Below are 17,375 nucleotides of genomic sequence, written 5' to 3'. Positions count from 1 at the left end.
TCCAGTGGCATCTGAAAGGTACAACGACAGACTTGAACGTTTCAGTGGATAGTTTAGTTACGAATTTTGCTCATTTCCCATCAGTTTGTAATATACTCACTTTTCCAGCTTATCTACACTAAGCCATGTTTCTGTGAAGAAATTCCGCATTTCTTAATGAAATTGGATCTAAAATTCAACAAATAATTTCACAAACCATACAGAAACTTATGGCGAAAGCATTTTTTTACCCCACGGCGACAATTTTTGAATGGATTTTGACAATTCATTAGATTGCTCAATTCTTCTTTTTTCTCTATCTTCTTGTACTTTCCCTTTATGATTATACAGTTAAATAATATTCTTGATGGGCAAGAAAATGAAACACTGATTAGATTCAATTATAATTTTATTATATTCAAAAAGTATTATTCAAATATGGTTTTCGAGAAAAATAATAAATTGATTTTATGCAACTGCAAGCTAAAATATACAAAATTGGTTAATTTAATAAATAAACATCTCAATTTCATAATTTAGTAAATATTATAAAAATTTGAAAAAAACATGAAAATGCAAAAAATATTCACTGAATGAAATTGACTAATATATGTCATAAGCAAGTAATAAATCATTTTATCTCAATGTATTATTGGAATAAGTTCTTAAATTTATTTACACCAACCTTTCATGATGATTGAAAAGTTATTTCACTAAAACTGATATTTATATTTATAAAAAATGGGAATAATCATATGTACAATCTAATGTAACGAAACCCTTAGATCCATTAATTCTAACAATATCAACCAAACCCACAAATTTTCCTACCTTTCTTGTTCCTCATTACCAGTAAGGAGTTTTCCAATTCTGCATATTCTGAAGATAACTGAGCACTCTGTTTACTACCACTACAACTGCCTGGTCCTTCGAGCCGGATAATGATAAACAACTAATAGAAAGCCAGAAGGACCAAACATGGTAGTACAAGAAGCATGTTAGTGAACATTAGGATAGTGTTGGGGTTGTTTTTAATATCTTTCCTACTTTGGATCGTTTTTGGTGGAAGTTATTAAAACTTTAACATGGGATTTTTCAGATTTTGAACATTATTGACCAAAATAGTTTTTTAATAAAAATTTGGTAGAGTTGAAATATCCAGTATGGTATTAATGTTTACTAATTCTTACTTCCCTTAACATTTACAATACTGGTTTTTGAATGGAGTGAGAAATGGTGAATATTTTTTTTGAAGATGCTATAAGAACTTGGACTTCACCAATGTTGAATTTTCTATACCTATATGCAATAAAAGTTTCTGAAGATTCATTAAATAATGTTAATAATTATGTTACAAAACTAATAAAAAAAGGAACTAAACTTGAGAGGAAAAATACTTTGAAGTACCCATGAGGGAGAGAAAAAATAAACATGAGGAAAAAAATTGCTTGTTCCGTTGTCAATCAAGAAGTAGAACAACTTACATGTAATAAAGTTAAAAACTAATAAGCATATTAGCAAGGGAATTGTCTAAATTGAGAATAGTTTGTTCTCTTGTAAGAACGAAGAAGTAGAGCAGCTTGAATTTGAGAAAGTAAAAGAAGGTGGTATTGATGATAATTCTCTCAATAAAATTTATCTCTTTTTCATAATTATTTTTCCATTAGTCACCGCATCTAAGTCTGCCTTATTGGCCTTCCAAAGTTCCTCGTACTTTTGTATTCTTCATATGTTAGAATAGATTGAGTAGCAAAGGTGAACCAATAGCAAACAGACCTGGCCATCATTACTCATTTTGTGTTATAATAGAAGATTGCAGAAGTTTTTTGGTGAAATTCTCTCCTAAGCTAGTGAACTAATAGAAAAGATGATATCTTTCTACAATTGGCCATCTGCAGCAAGTTATTTTCCCTTTTGTACTCTTCATCATGAGTTACGATAAAAGTTGCAAAGGTATTTTTTATGTAATACCAACTTATCATAAGCCTGAGGGAGAATAGTAATCAGCAAGGTGGTAGATGATATCTTCAAGAAACTGACCTTTATCAGGAAGTTTTTTGTCCTTTTGTACTCATCATGTTCTACAATAGAATTTTGCAAAAGTATTGTTGGTGGAATTCCCAACTAATCATCCGAACTAATAGAAATAACAAGGTTGTAGGTGATATCTTTCTATATTTGGCCATTTTCAACAAGTTTATGCTTTTTTGTACTCTTCATCATGTGTTACAATAAACGTTGCAGATATTTTTGATATAATGTCCATCTGTTCATAAGCCCGTGAATCAATATTAAACAGCAATGTGTAGATGATATTTTTCTATAATTGGCCATCCTCAACATGAGCAACGATAGAAATTTCCAGAAGTCATTTTGGAATTTCCAACTAAACTTGTGAACTAATAGGAAACAACAAGGTTGTAGATTCGCCTTCCTCAGCATTTTTTATTTTTTTAACTTCTATCAAAATGTTCAAGCAACAACTGAAGTTACAAAATTGTATTCGATTGAATGCTCATGAAAATATAATGTACTAAGGAAAAAATACTTAAATTAATGAGAAAATTCATTAAAAACAACATTGATGTCTGTAACATATCTCAAAGTAGCATCATTTTCAATCAAAACATCTAATCATTGGAGAGATGATACAAAAAACAAGAGTAAAATGACTGGGACGAATATGAAGAGCTGGACCAAAAGCAGGAATAAGAATGATGAAAGAATGCAACCAAGGTGGGAGAGGAAGACCATGCTCGAGATGGTTGCATGAGGTGAAGATGGATTTGATAACAACAGGAGGAACTGGAAAAAAATGGCAATGAATGAGCAGAAATGGAAAACGCTGGTACACAAGCGGAAGGTGTAATTTCAACTAGTATTTTCTGAAAATTACTAACAAATATGTGTTGAAACCCAACGTTTCTTTGTTATACTTTTATTTTGAAAATAGAACATTTTTCCTTGTATTAAATATGATGACAGTAACAAATACCAAAAACGATCTAATGAAAGCAAAAAAATATGGTTTATACAACTCATATTGAATTTTTAAAGCTGATATATGTACATACAGAAAGCACAATAGAAATTAATGAAATTAAAATAAAGACAAAAATTTTATTATTTTTTTGTTTTTTTTTACAAAACTGCCTGCACCACGCTTCTTACAACCACAAGATCGTTTTTTGATTTTTAAAACTGTATCAAATTCATTCAGTGACGGTTATCTATAATAAATGAGAATTAATTTAGTCCGCTGGTCTTTTCTCGCTGTGTTTTTTCGTATATTCTTCCGCATTTTTCGTAAATTTCTTCTTATCTTTGATATATTCTTCTGCTAAATCACCTCTAAGAGGGTGTTCCGGTTCAGGTTCATTTACCAAAGCTACTAAAGCTTGTATCACTAAACAAGAAAAATTAATAAGTTGCAGTCATATTTCATATTTAAAAATACTATTTTTATTGTGGATACATGTTATAACACATTATTAATCAATTTATCGGAACAAATAGAAAGATTTTTTAAATGCTAGCTTGGTATCATGGTATACTTTCAAAGCTATATAATAAATAAGATGTATAAAGCAAGTTTAGATACCACAGATTTGTTAGAACATAATGAACCTAAAATAATAATCCTAAACAATTGTAAAACGTAGAAAAAATTAACTTGATTGATAATTTTCACGCCAAGTATGTTTTGTTTAAAAGTAGAAGTGCTTATAAATATTTTGTATTTGATAGTCAAAAACATAAAAATATTTCAATAACTACATATCTTTTCAAATATTACTAGCATTTGGTGTTTTAACATACGAAACAATGTGCAGCATTTCAAAAATAATTTTCTATAATTGACATGAAAACAGAAACAAATTTATTGAAATATACCAAATTTTTGAAAATATTACCTTGGTCTGTTTTAGTTGCAGGTTTCCAATGTTCAGCACTTATGATAGGTAAACACACTTGACCTTTTTCATCTATATTTGGATGATAAATTTTGGTTTTGAAATTTATTTTGGGTGGTTTGAAAGGGTATTCGGCAGGGAAATTGATTTCTATTTTGAAAGCTCCTTTATTATAAGGAGGATTATCCTAAAAGAAGTATTTCAACATATTATTTCAATTACTAAAACGTTTATAATTATAAATAAGTATTTGTTCATTCTATAAAAAATTTTGAAGATATTTGGAAGTGGAATCTCTTCTATTTTTAGTCATAAAAAATTAATGTTTTTATTTTTCATAAATAAAATCATAAATTACACAATTTGTGTTCAAAAAGTGTACTTAAAAATGTGTTTTACTAAGTACATACAAAAACAAAGAATTTCAAGTATCCACTTGAATATCATAATTCTAACAATTTTAAGAACTCTTAACTAAGTTTCGAAAAAGTTGAAATTTTTGTCATTTTCTCAAAAATTATTAATATTTCAATAATTTTTTTTCCATTTTGTTAATTATTTAGCACATTTATGATAAAAGTTAGAACTAAGTTTGAAAACCAGAATTTCAAGACTTATTTAGCCAATAAAACATCATTTTTCTTCTTCTTTTTTCCATAACAGTTCTATTGCCTTTTGCTTCTGCAATATCTTTCCTCAACCTCTCTCTAGGCTCTTTCGTAGTCGATCTTCCCTTATGTTCCAGTTGGAGATTGCTCTTGCTATTTTTCCCAGTCTATCATCTGTTATTTGACTTATATGTTGATTCCATTGTTATTTATGCTGTGATATGCACATGTCAATAACTCATCCTGCATTGGTTTTGGGTGGATTAGCCTAGTAGTACTGTTACCAGTCCCAAGCTCAAAAGACAGAGGAGGGTTGGGGTGCATGGTTGGCTGCCTACCCCCCAGAAACACTAACCCAATATTCCAATAGAAAGCCTCATATATGAATAATAATAATAATCAAAAAATTGAATTATTCAATATTTTTTTATTAAGTACATACTAAAACGAAAAATTTGAATAAAAAATTGATTATCATAATTGAAACAATTTAAACAAATTAGAAATTTCTAAAAAAGTGAAATTTTTGACTCTAAAATGATCAACATTTTCCATAAATTTTTTTATTAAACCTAAAGTTAAAAACCAAAATTTCAACACTTTTTTGATAATAGTTTTACTACTTCTATTAACAAGAAATAAATTTTCATACACTAATTCCTAGCCTAACCTAAAAAATATTAATTTTTTTCGATTTTTTAAGATCAAAAATATGGCGAACTCCACTTTCAAATAATAACCAAAATTTCAATGAATAAAATAACGTTTTAGTGAATCTAATTATCTATTAGTCATTATTATTAATAAGTTTGAATACATACTGGAACTATCAAACCCTGCCAAGTTAAAATATTAGTTTCATCAACTTGTATATCACGGAATGATTTCAATCCTGAATTTCTAATATCTCCTAGTTCCTAATGAAGAATAAAATCGTTAATTTCAACAAAGACAGGTAAAATAGAAATTTATTTAATTTTACATTTCACATAGTTTAATATATGAGTTGATATGATAATAACATTTGTTTGGTAATTGTTACTAAAATTCAACTTGTTAATAAAAAATAAATTCCCCAGAAATATTTTTTGATATTCAAGATTTTAAATAGACATCACAATTAATAATAACTTTGTTTTATGATACTACATAGAAAAGTTTAAAAATATAGCGAGGTCTGCGAGGGTCATTACCCCCCACTACTGGTTTCTTAAAATATCTTAATAAAACTCAGTTGATTACAAGTTCAAGTAATACTAATGTGAATATCTTTATACTCTTAGAATTTACCTGGAAATTGTTATTCATAATACTTCTAAATATGTAGTTAATTAAGTTAGCTTGTGAAAATACCTCGACAAATGTGATTTATCGTTTACATAATGTTACAAAAATTCTATATATAAATTATAACAAACAATAATCTCAAATATAAATGATACGCAAAAACATTACATGATTTACATAAATTTTGATTAACCCCAACTTACTTTTTGTAATCTCCTAGTGGCTGCCATTTTGTTAAATCTTTGGGCAACTCACGTCTATAATATATTTACAAACTTATGACAAATTAAATAAGAAAACGACTAAATAACAGTTGATTTATGCATTAACTATCAACAACACTCATATGGAGTTTTTTTCATCACTATCCAATTTTAATTCTATATCTCGGAAATTTGACACTTTTCATTGACAGAGCATCAGAGCCATCTGTCAATGTGATTGGATAGAATGGAAGACACTTTTCTAAGTCATATTTTAGCGCTTCATTATTTAATATCACAATTTATTACGAAAAAACTACATTGAGAATAATATGCAGTTTAATAAGTTATATAGTTAATTTTTAATAATAAAATATATGATTATCAAGAGCCAATACGTCATTTGGAGTAAGGTGATTTCAAACGTCGGCCATATTGTCATGGTGGACAAACAAACATTTTATTTCATTTGTGCATGGAAAATTGATTATTTTGAGATCTTTTTTATTGAAATCAATATCTTTATACAAAGACATTAAAATATAAAACCACTACTAATAATAATTTTAATTTAAATAACCCAATATTTGTCCCCCAAGACAATATGGCGGTTGATTGTGACGTCATTTAAAATGGCATATTCTAGTTTATTTGGTTTTTGTGTACAATCGAAAACATGACCTATTAAACTTTAAAATACATGACAGTTTTCTCTCACAATTGAAACAAATTCAAAATTTGACAACGGAAATACAAACAAATTTAATATTTTTTTGTTGTATTAGCTTGTCGCTGATATTAATTTTTAGCATGTAATAATAATATCTGCGATGTCATTTGTACCATCTCAGTATTTAGTTAGATTACAAGAATTGAAACTATGGCAAGGAAATTATGATAATCTGTTACAAAAGCAAAAAAATAATTTAGCTAAAGATATACAATTGTCTGATTTGGATGATTTGGACGACGTAACTCCGATAAGCGAAAAATCACAAATTAAGACATGCGAATCTGTGGACTGGGATCAACAAGCCATTTTACCGAAAACTAAACCATTCAATGAACTTATTGAAGAAAAACTGGCTGCAGATGAACCTATAGAAGTATCTATTAAAACCAAAAAACCTTTTCTAAGAAAGGGATCAGGTTTAGCACGATATAATCTGAATCCTATTAAAAAAAAGTTCAACGAACAGAAAATAATTCAAAATAATCAACACAAACGTCACACTGATATTAAGGGTATTGAACAAAAACGTCATGCAGATATTAAGAGCAATGCAAGTATTAAGAGCAATGCAGATATTAAGAGCAATGAAGAAAAATGTTACACAGATATTAAGGGCAATGAGCAGGCATATGTAGAGAATTCTATAACACCTTTAAAGGCACCGGAGATTAATATTAAGTCTAAGGCTACATGGACTAAGGTTATTAACGATGAAAATCTAGTAGAATGTTCTGAAGATAACAAGTTTAATCCTCAATACGTGATTGAGAAGATTAATGAGTTTGCTCACTCATTCTGCACTTCTAAGAAGTACAATGATGAAAAAATTTTGTAAGTAACAAATCCTAAAGTTTATACAGTATTTTTTGCTTTATTGATTAAAATCTCTTTTATTTATAGATCGAGCATGATTTTTTAACATTTCTTGTTCATAACTTATCTTTCAAAGCAAATTATTTATTTATAATCTGTCTGAGTTACTTTTTTATCTAGGAAATTCATTTTGAACTCAATTCTTTTGTTTGTTAATGATATTAAGTCATTGCATATTTTTATGAATATAGAAGCTTTTTCAGAATAAGCTTCATTTTTTTATTTCAGAGAATCATATTTTGACAGATATAACCATGAGGACATGTTAGAAAACTCATTCAGTAACCAATCAGAAGAAGAATTACATATTTTTGAAACTCTTGAAAAAAAAATTAATCACTCTAGTTTTGTGTCTACTAATACTAGTGTTATTAGATTGCTGGCTAGTACTCCTAATAGTGTTCACACATCTCCCCAAAAGAATACTAATGATGAAAATTTGAAAATGTGTCAGGAGATTCAGAGTTCAAATGTTTTGACTAAAATTTTAAATAATTTAAAGTTGATATCTGCTGAAAATACTAAAGGAGAATATAGAGGTGAGAAATTTTAATTCATTGTTATTGTTACAAATAATTTGTATTGGATCAAAAATTCCAAGTTTTGAGTTCAGAAACTAATTACTTGGAAATGAGGGAATTAGTATGAACTAATTCAGGTGTACTCAATTAATGTTGGAAAAATTTTCATTTTCAAGTTATATTCGTAAAGTGACTGCCTGTTGTAATTGGTGGACAGGTGGTGCCAATCCAAAGGGCTGAGGATTAACCTAGGGTAAACTGATATCCTTTTCACCAGGAGGCGCAATAATGGCATGCTCTCAAATATAACGTTGGGAGACGTGACTCTTACATACTCTAGAGCGATAAAATATCTGGGAGTAATCCTGGATACAAAACTGCTCTGGTACAAACACGTGGATAACAAAATAAAAAAGGCCACCTTGCACTCACTGGGCATGCAGAAGGGTCAAACTTCTTCTCATATACGGGGCCATCTGGTACACATCTCTGAGCGGGAGCAGTGGAATGGTGACTCCAAGCCCGCTATATTGAATAATGGAGCCACACGGTACACAGACGTCCCTAGGAGGAATAGCTTGGCCGGAGCAGTCTTCTGTGGAGGACACCACAAAATAAGCGAATCTTTTTCAGTTGAGAAACACGTTGAGGAACCGACTCCCAAGCCGAGGTATTCGCTGTGATGGAATGCGGACGCGCGATATTCAATCGACGCCACAGGATCACTGTAATCTCAATTTGTTCAGACAGTAAACCTGACATACAAGCCATAACGGCTGGAAAGGTGTGCTATAGATTAGTGCTGGAGTGCTAGAGAGTCCTACAGAATCTGGTGTGTGAAGGATGCAATATCCAGCTCGTTTGGGTGCCCGGTTACTCAGGCAACAAAGGCAACGACGAGGCGGACTCATGGATGATGCGGAATGCCGTTGGTTCATGAAGGAGGACTATACCGCAGACCACGTCATCTGTGATACCCAAGTTTGTCAATTATAGTTAGCAAAATCCTTTTTTATAAATGTTTCTATCCATGACATATATAACATGTATTGTTTCATGATTATTGCCTACATATCAATTGAAAATGAACATTTTATTTTCAATTTATTGGTACTTAAAAGGAGAAATTCGCCATAGATAATTCATCAGCAAGAACCAGTCGCACCAATAGTTTTTCTGAAGATAAAAAGTATGTGAAAAATCCAGATAGCTACTGTCTATCCCCCTCTAGCTTCTATACAGATTTCGAAAGTACTTTGGAACGTTTTAATAAAATAAACACTGCTGTAAATACCAGTTTTTCCCAAAATAAAGAAGCAAGTTGTCAAAACTGTATAGATCTTCAAGATAAACTAGAGAAGTTGTTGTATGAATCAACTAATGTAGAGGTGAGTTGAAACTTTTTCAAGTTTTTCGTGGTACATATTCGACTCGAAGGACCAAATAATGTAATTTGAGAAATATTTTGTTGCCTCTAGGTAGAAAAGAGAAAATTATGTGATTTAACGAAAGAATTGGAACATCAATGTAGAGAACTTACTGCAGAAATAGAAAACTTAAAATTGAATTATGATAAAGACATAGAAGATTTGAGGGAAGAATTGGATGAGGAACGAAAAAAGTTTGCTAGAGAAAAAGCTTTACTTGATATGTAAGTTACTAGCAGCAGTTTATTTTATTTTAATTGTTTTTTTTTAAGGTATGTAAAAGATGTTAAACCTAAAAAGAAAGACGGTATAGAAATGGATAGTTTGAAAAAAGAATTGATTGATCTAAAAGAATTAATGAAACTGAAAGAAACTAAAAATGGTACAACTCAGGCTCGGTTGCGCAATCAAATCAGACAATTGGAAAAAGAAAAATCCGAACTGAAGTTATCGGTGGAGCAACTGCAAAAAGAAAATGGAAAACTCAGTGCTTCTCAGAAGATAAATAGGAACGCAGAAGCTAGAATGTTACAAGAAATTAACAGAAATTTACACAGGTTTTATTTTTAATTAATATTCAATCGAATATTTTCAAGATTGGTACAATTGTAGGTTAACGGAAGAGACAATAAAAGATGGAGACTTGAAAAAAGACAATAGAACTAAATTTGTTCAGAAAAAAGATAAGCGACGAGGTATGGGAGAATTAAAAGAAAGAGTCGAAAGGGAACTACAAGTAGAAGTTATATATAATAATGAATTGGTTGCTAAAAATTTAGATAAACAAAATGAATCATCGACAGGATTAGCAAATAACGAATTCGGACAAAATGAAGGAACCAATCAACGTAAAAAAGGTATTCTACTAAAAATCTTTTATTCATAAAAATTATAGCCGCCAATATTAAAATCTTCCATACCAATTTTGACTTTTATAAATCATATAAAATATGAAATATATATAAATTATATATATAATATAAATAAATTTCTTAATATTTCCTTATTTACTGCCTAGTGATTGAATTAAATATAACTTTAACCAACTCACAACGCTACAACCGGAAAAGTATTACAACGTGGCAACTATGTAAACATCTGTCATATGTCGTTCAAGGTTGTTTTTAACGTCATAAATGTAAAACGGGTAATCGGTAACATGCGGTAAAATACGTACATTCCTGAAAATTTTTAGTTGGTATTTCATATTGATTGAATTGAATATAACAACTTACAATGTTCATCATCATCAACCGGAAAAAATTGACAACCCAACGTGACAACTATGTTAACATCTGTCATATATATTCGTCAATATATCATATAAATTGTATATTCATGTAAATGTTTCTAGCGATTCAATGAGAATTAATTAATTTCAATTTATGAGGAAAAATTTAGTATTAGAGGTTATTTTTAACGACAAAAATATAAAAAGAGTAATCGACAACATGCTAATGCGTGAAGTTGGCTGCGAATTCGTATTGCGTAATCTGAGGAAATAGTTATCTTTATTAAAATGGCGGTCGTGGGGTAAACAATCGATTACCTCGTATGTATCCGTGTTTTCTTTTGGTAGTGAGAGTTGTTTTGAATTCTTTTTAGATCTATTTTAGTGGAAGTAATACAGATGAAACTGAATATTTGTGCAGTTTTTTCTTTAGTCAGTAAACTTTCAAGAAAATGTATGCCTATTTTTGCTCAAATTACGCCTCTTTTCAGTTTTATCCTCTCATATTGTTACATTACGTATTATAATTGGTAGTTTTGTACTTTTTATTTAGTTTTAATAGAGAGAGAATTTCCTGATGGATCGAAAGAAATAAAATTTACTAATGGGACAATAAAAACCATATCACCTGATGGTAAACTGATCTATCTCCAGTATTCAAACGGTGATATCAGAGAAACAGATTTAATTAAAAACACCGAAAAGTATTATTTTCTCAAGAAAGATATATGGTTAACGAAACACTCAGATGGAACAGAACTTATCGAGTTTCCCAAGTAAGTAACCAATTATCTTGTATTTTTTTAACTAAAATTAGTTATTTTAGTGGTCAAAAAGAAGAAAGATTCCCAGATGGTAGAGTGCGAATAACAGCTGTAGATGGTACTACATTAACAACCTACAAAGAACATCAGGAAATAAATTATCCAGACGGATCTAAAATGGTCAAAAACAAAGAAGAGAAAATAATATATCTAACCAATGGTCAAAAGGAAACACATACGCCACAGTTTAAAGTAATTACTACAAAAAAATGCATATTTCAAAATGTACTCGGTACTCGAATCTCAAAAAAAATCAGTTGTTTGGGTATTAAATACATTTTTGTTAAATTTCTTTACATTACAAGAATCTATAATTGTTTTGTATATTTGGTATAACTCAATTAGAATTTACAAAAAATCATAATCTTCACTAGATACGCATTTACTTCTGTTTTGAATTTGTGGGAGATTTTTTGTTCTACTTTTTTTTATCTGATTCTGATTGAGAAGAATTAGATTTGACTATATGTATTTTTTTAGAAAAGGGAATATCCTGATGGTACCATTAAAATAATTTATCCAGATGGTACTCAAGAATCTCGATACGCAAACGGGAGGGTTCGTATCAAAGATGAAAATGGCACGTTACTTATGGACTCCCATATTAATGAAACACAATGACAAAACTTTTTATTTTATTTAATTAAATGTATATATTTTATGTTAATTATATCGGTCTCTATTCGTCCGTTTATTTGTTCCCTGCAATATATTACAATCTAAACATTTTTTATTTAATAAAAATCAATTTATTAAAGGTGAATAAAACAATTTTTATTATCTAATTTTTAATAATACAAATTTAATCTTTATTTACATGTTTATGTAGCCTCTGAATTGCGTCAATCGCCGCAGTTTCTTGCGCTATTTTGGTACTTTCGCCCCAACCTAAAACAATTACAAATTCACTTAAGGTCACAGGGGTTCAAAGGGGCATACTTGAGTTAATTTGCATATAAAAAACCTGTAGATCAGTATGCCAGTGTATTTTATTACGGTTTGTTGTTAATTATTCATATTAAAAAATGTATTATAGCGAATATTATTCGTTATGGTAACAATGAGTGATATGGAATTAGCCACCACAAATGTCAAATCCAGAAATAGTAGGACTAATTAACAACTTGTTTCTGTGATTGTATGAAGTGTTCCTGCACTTCATGTCAAATTACGCGACTTTCTTCTGTCGCTATTATAATTTACCTACTACAGTATTTTTTCAACTTTATAAACGATTCCAGTGCAAAAAATTCGGTTATTTTAATAATAGTAGTTGCCTTAAAGATTCATTTCGTTTAATTTTTTCGAGTTATATAGAGTATATATATATATATATCATAATCCAGGGATTCTCAAACTGGGTCATCAGATTTCAGCCAAAATTATTCACCATTAGCTAATAATCGTTATCTGGTTACTTTCCTGGAATTTATATTGATATTGAATGAATACAAAATCTATTTATTGTAAACTGTCAACCAGTCCGTCAAAATTCAACATTAAAATACATATTTGAATATTAATAACTCGAAGTTACATCAACCATTGCTAGGGTCTGCCAGCCATTTGCCAATGAGATCCTTTTCCACTATTTTAGAACATCTTACAGAATAAAGGCATTTTTTATATCAATTTAAAATTTTAAAACTAGTTCTTTTTCGTTACAATATATATGAAGTTATATTTATGTGTCCCTCTTGCAGTATGGCTCAACTACTAATCTAGAGACTATCAAATTCAATGGAGTTTACAGTAAATTATGTTTTCGGTTTTTTAATTTATTAAAAGTGTAAAAATACAATCTGCAAATTCTGTATTTATAGATTCACATGAAATTCTACTTCTCTACTTCCAAAATATAGATACATCTTTATATTTATACATAAAAACTGCTCAATTTGGATAAGAGGCACTTTTCAAAATAGTTTTAGTTTTGTTGAATACCTTTTTTATGTAAAAAGCAAGCGCATGAAGGTAAACCCTCTTACATTCCAGTGTATATTTATCTTGAATTTCTGTATGTTGTAGTGCAGTGGTAGTTGATTCCGACGGCTTGCACTTCTTCAAAGAAAGAAGTTCTGATAAATTCAAGTTTTGGGCTCCTGCAGGCAAACTCAGTGTTCATGAATCAAGTCTACCTGTTAAGTAGGTCTTGCAAATACTGCTCTTGGTGGGATTATATTGGACAGCTTCAAAAAGCATCTGCCGTTGTAGAGTTTGTAAATCGGTGTCAGGTTAGCGACCTTTTTTCTATGCTCTAAGCTGTCGCAAGTTTCTGGCCAACTCTAGGTCGCTTATAAGTCTAATTGCTCTGTTCTGTATGCCCAGAAGCCGAGCTCCAAAAATAAACTAATCTGAGCCTTGTGGAGGATATGAAGCTGTTGCAGAGTACACAGCTTTTTGGTCATAAAGGGAGCTCAAAGTTTTTGTGAAGTTGCCACACATGACTATACGAGAACATATTACTTTTAACCTCAACAAAGAACCAAATCCCGAGTTGCAGTGTCAGCCTTCTTTGTACAAATAGAAGCTTAATAATCAACTCAATCAGATTGCTTCCATTCAACTCCAGAATTTTTTCAAGGGCATTAATGGTGGTGGTCTGTTGCTGCTTACAGATTTTAGTGTCAAATCATAAAAATACAAATCAAATTAATAATAATAATGTGTACAGTAAATTATTAAAAGCTATTTCCCTGACCTATAAGATTGTATTGACTTTAGAAACTCTTTTTCGAAACAAAACAAAGTTTTATTACAGTGACATACATTTTATCAGTTGATACATACCTATTCCCAATAATTTCTTATCATTGTACAATCCTACTTGGTAACAAGCCATGATAGTATTAGAACCAGATACAGCACACAAACGAGGTTCAATATCAGTGATGCCTTTTTCTTTTAGTAACCTTGTTAGGTATTCATAAGGATCTTTGAGATTCCATATCTCGTATACATTTTTTCCGTTAAGTTGTACCAAAACAAAGTCTTTAACGAAATTTTCGGCACGTGCTAAATCTTGAGAACGCTTCAAAGCTGCTACAACAGCTTTAAATGTATCACTTAAAGTTTTAGATGTAGGTGGATACTCCTGTAATATTACATATACTAGATTTAAGATTCATAGGCTTCTAGAATGAAGAATATTTCAAATAACTTAATAACCTCCACAGTAACAGTCTCAGATAAGAAGTTTATATTAAATATGTGAGAGATTTCAACAAAACTAAATCATTGATTAATGTAGTATCCATGACATGAACCATGAAGTCGGCCCTGTTCGGTTATGATGTAAAAGTCTAAAGTTTGGCGAATGCGCTGGTTCTCGGTAATTATTTGATATTGTTTTTCTACATAGCGTTTTGTTTATATTGTTTTTAGAATAAATTTATAGGAATGTATTTGTTTACTTTCTAGAATTATTTGAGAAATTCTTTTTAGTATAAATTCCTGCTTGTTTAGCAGCGAGAAGTCAGTATATAGTTCAATGACATAGTGAACAGATCGAAATAGTAAAAAGTAACAGGTGATTTCAAATAAGTTATATAAGTAGTGAATAGTTAATTAATGTAAATAGTGAGTAAGTCTAGTGTGTGTCTATAAATTAAGTAAGTAAGAGACAGTGTCCATAAATTAATAAAATAAATAAAACATTACAGTAGAAATTGCAAAAACATCATATTAAGATGTGAAATGATTTCCGTAGCGCCGCAATCTGATGAATTTGGCTTCTTTATGCCAAAATAAAAAGTAAATGAAAAAAAAATTTTTTTGATATCTCGCTTTGTTTTCGCGATATCGACACTTGAAATCACTGATAAATATTTTACAGCTGTAAATTCAACAGAAGCCTTGTAATTTATCAAAAAAAAATATTTTTTATTCAATTTTTATATAATTTACCTTAATATTTGAATAATATATTACAAAGAACAGATTGCTGAAGCAAAATGGGCAGTTATAAATGACTTCCATCTGTGATAAATATTACATATGATGAATACAGGAATAGTTCAACCTTTTCAAACACGCTTCAACTTATGTTAGTTTATTTGTGAGCTTATTTGTAACCCTCCTTTGGACTAAGAGCAAGTGACTTATTTAATAAAAATTTCGTACAACGTACAGCCGATCTCCATGTTTTTAATTGAGCATTATGACAACCTTACCAACTACACCATTACGGTATAGTTGGTATGAAATGAAGCGAGATATCTAAAAATTTTATTAATCATTTTTGACTTATTTTGGGTTGATTCACAAAATCACATAGCCAAATCCTGACCCTACATAAATAGTACTCGTGCGTAATCAATGTAATTATCCTTTTAATAAAGTGAAAATAATAATTGAAACCTTTTCACTTACATCTGTTAAAACTAAATCTTTAAGACCAATATGACTACCTATATTTGCCAACATTTCTTCTTCAGTTAGATATCTTAAAACTGCATCTACAATATCTTTTGGATAAGTTTTATTCAACTCTGTTTTTAAATAATCATTAATTATATCTTCCCCTTCTTGAACTAACTCGTAATTATGTTTCAACTCCTCTGAAGGTGTTCCTAAACAATTTTATTATTACTTTATAATTATATATAAGTTGTTATTAGGCCCCTACCTTTACGTTGATCTTTTACTTCTTGTATATTAGCGTATTCTCTTTGTACAAGGGCTTGCTTAAGTAAACTTCTGTCCAATTCTTCACCTAGACGTTTTCCAAATGCGAATAGTTCAGCATCATAATTCCACTCAAGATGACTAGATCTCGGTTGTTCAGGTTCTGGTCCCAATCTTTCTTTTCGTCTATACAGTTCTTTTAAAGTAGGTGCTACCCATCTATGGATATGACGAGATGGTATCTCTAGTAAATAAAAAAATGTCGGTATAAATAGGGATAGTAGAAAAAAAACATTTTTATATCAACCTGTTATTCTGAGAGGTTTGTAAAATGATATACATTGTCTTATTACCCAACCGGTTTTTGTCCAAAAAGCCATTATTATTCGATTGTTTACTTCAAATGTTAAACATGTGTATATGACATTAATGACAATATTCATCTACATTTTTTTTGTTTTTTTGGTCTTTTACTAGTAGCATGGAAGACAACGAAATGGCAGATAAATTTGACTGTTCGTGCTCTCGGAGATAATCAATCTTTTGTCTGAAATATAATGTACTATATGTTCAACGAAATTTTGAGCATAGCTTATATTTAGGGGCGCATTTATTCACTCCATTATAAAATAGGCAGAGGTTTGTTTAAGCATCCGGAAAGTAATCTGTTGTATTTTTATAATATGTGTCTAAAGATTTGATACTAATTCAACCGTGCCTCAAATTTAACCTGTGAACTGCTAAATGTTAAAAATTGTATTGTTATAATAAGTGTCTGGAGAATGTAAAAACGTGTAACTTATTTGAACCCTGCCTCAAATATACCCTCTATACTTTTTTTATCTATGACCATTACAACGTTGCGAAACAGTTCAAAACGTAATAATGTGAATGATTTTCTTTCATTAACATTTTATTGTAGTTTAGTACAATAAAATTATCATTTTGTATTTGAGAAGTTAAAAAGAGTGGTATGTATAGTAAGTACATTTAGATGTTCATGAAATGCTGTAGAGGATATTGGTGCATTTATATAACCGAATCATATTTGTATGGATTATGATTGGTTCTTGAAGAACTGGAATTTGTTTTTTTCCAATTATCACTATACATAAATACACATTTTTGCAAGAATTGGAAATTGATTTA

At 29.9% G+C, this 17,375-nt stretch overlaps 3 protein-coding genes across 3 annotated transcripts; 1 reads left to right on the top strand and 2 right to left on the bottom strand.

The window, feature by feature from the left end:
• Positions 1-370: 370 nt before the first annotated feature.
• On the bottom strand, positions 371-6,240 carry LOC130899088 (ubiquitin-conjugating enzyme E2 L3). The gene is made up of 4 exons (XM_057808832.1): positions 5,992-6,240; positions 5,323-5,418; positions 3,894-4,080; positions 371-3,385 (listed from the first exon to the last, which is right to left on the bottom strand). The coding sequence occupies exons 1-4, from the start codon at positions 6,016-6,018 to the stop codon at positions 3,231-3,233; spliced, it is 465 nt and encodes a 154-aa protein (XP_057664815.1). The 5' UTR covers positions 6,019-6,240; the 3' UTR covers positions 371-3,230.
• A 397-nt stretch (positions 6,241-6,637) lies between these two features.
• Positions 6,638-12,286, top strand: LOC130899085 (reticulocyte-binding protein homolog 2a). The gene is made up of 9 exons (XM_057808830.1): positions 6,638-7,555; positions 7,826-8,136; positions 9,256-9,506; positions 9,597-9,769; positions 9,818-10,102; positions 10,158-10,402; positions 11,330-11,552; positions 11,603-11,792; positions 12,081-12,286. Exons 1-9 carry the CDS (start codon positions 6,822-6,824, stop codon positions 12,219-12,221), a joined length of 2,553 nt encoding a protein of 850 aa, XP_057664813.1. The 5' UTR covers positions 6,638-6,821; the 3' UTR covers positions 12,222-12,286.
• An 85-nt stretch (positions 12,287-12,371) lies between these two features.
• LOC130899086 (ribosomal protein L44, mitochondrial) lies at positions 12,372-16,676 on the bottom strand. The gene is made up of 5 exons (XM_057808831.1): positions 16,534-16,676; positions 16,228-16,470; positions 15,972-16,171; positions 14,391-14,694; positions 12,372-12,488 (listed from the first exon to the last, which is right to left on the bottom strand). The coding sequence occupies exons 1-5, from the start codon at positions 16,667-16,669 to the stop codon at positions 12,403-12,405; spliced, it is 969 nt and encodes a 322-aa protein (XP_057664814.1). The 5' UTR covers positions 16,670-16,676; the 3' UTR covers positions 12,372-12,402.
• Between the last annotated feature and the right edge of the window lie 699 nt (positions 16,677-17,375).

This window comes from Diorhabda carinulata, chromosome 10 (genome assembly GCF_026250575.1).
Source record: "Diorhabda carinulata isolate Delta chromosome 10, icDioCari1.1, whole genome shotgun sequence".
NCBI classification, from domain to species: domain Eukaryota; kingdom Metazoa; phylum Arthropoda; class Insecta; order Coleoptera; family Chrysomelidae; genus Diorhabda; species Diorhabda carinulata.
This window is presented reverse-complemented; position numbering and strand designations above follow the sequence as displayed.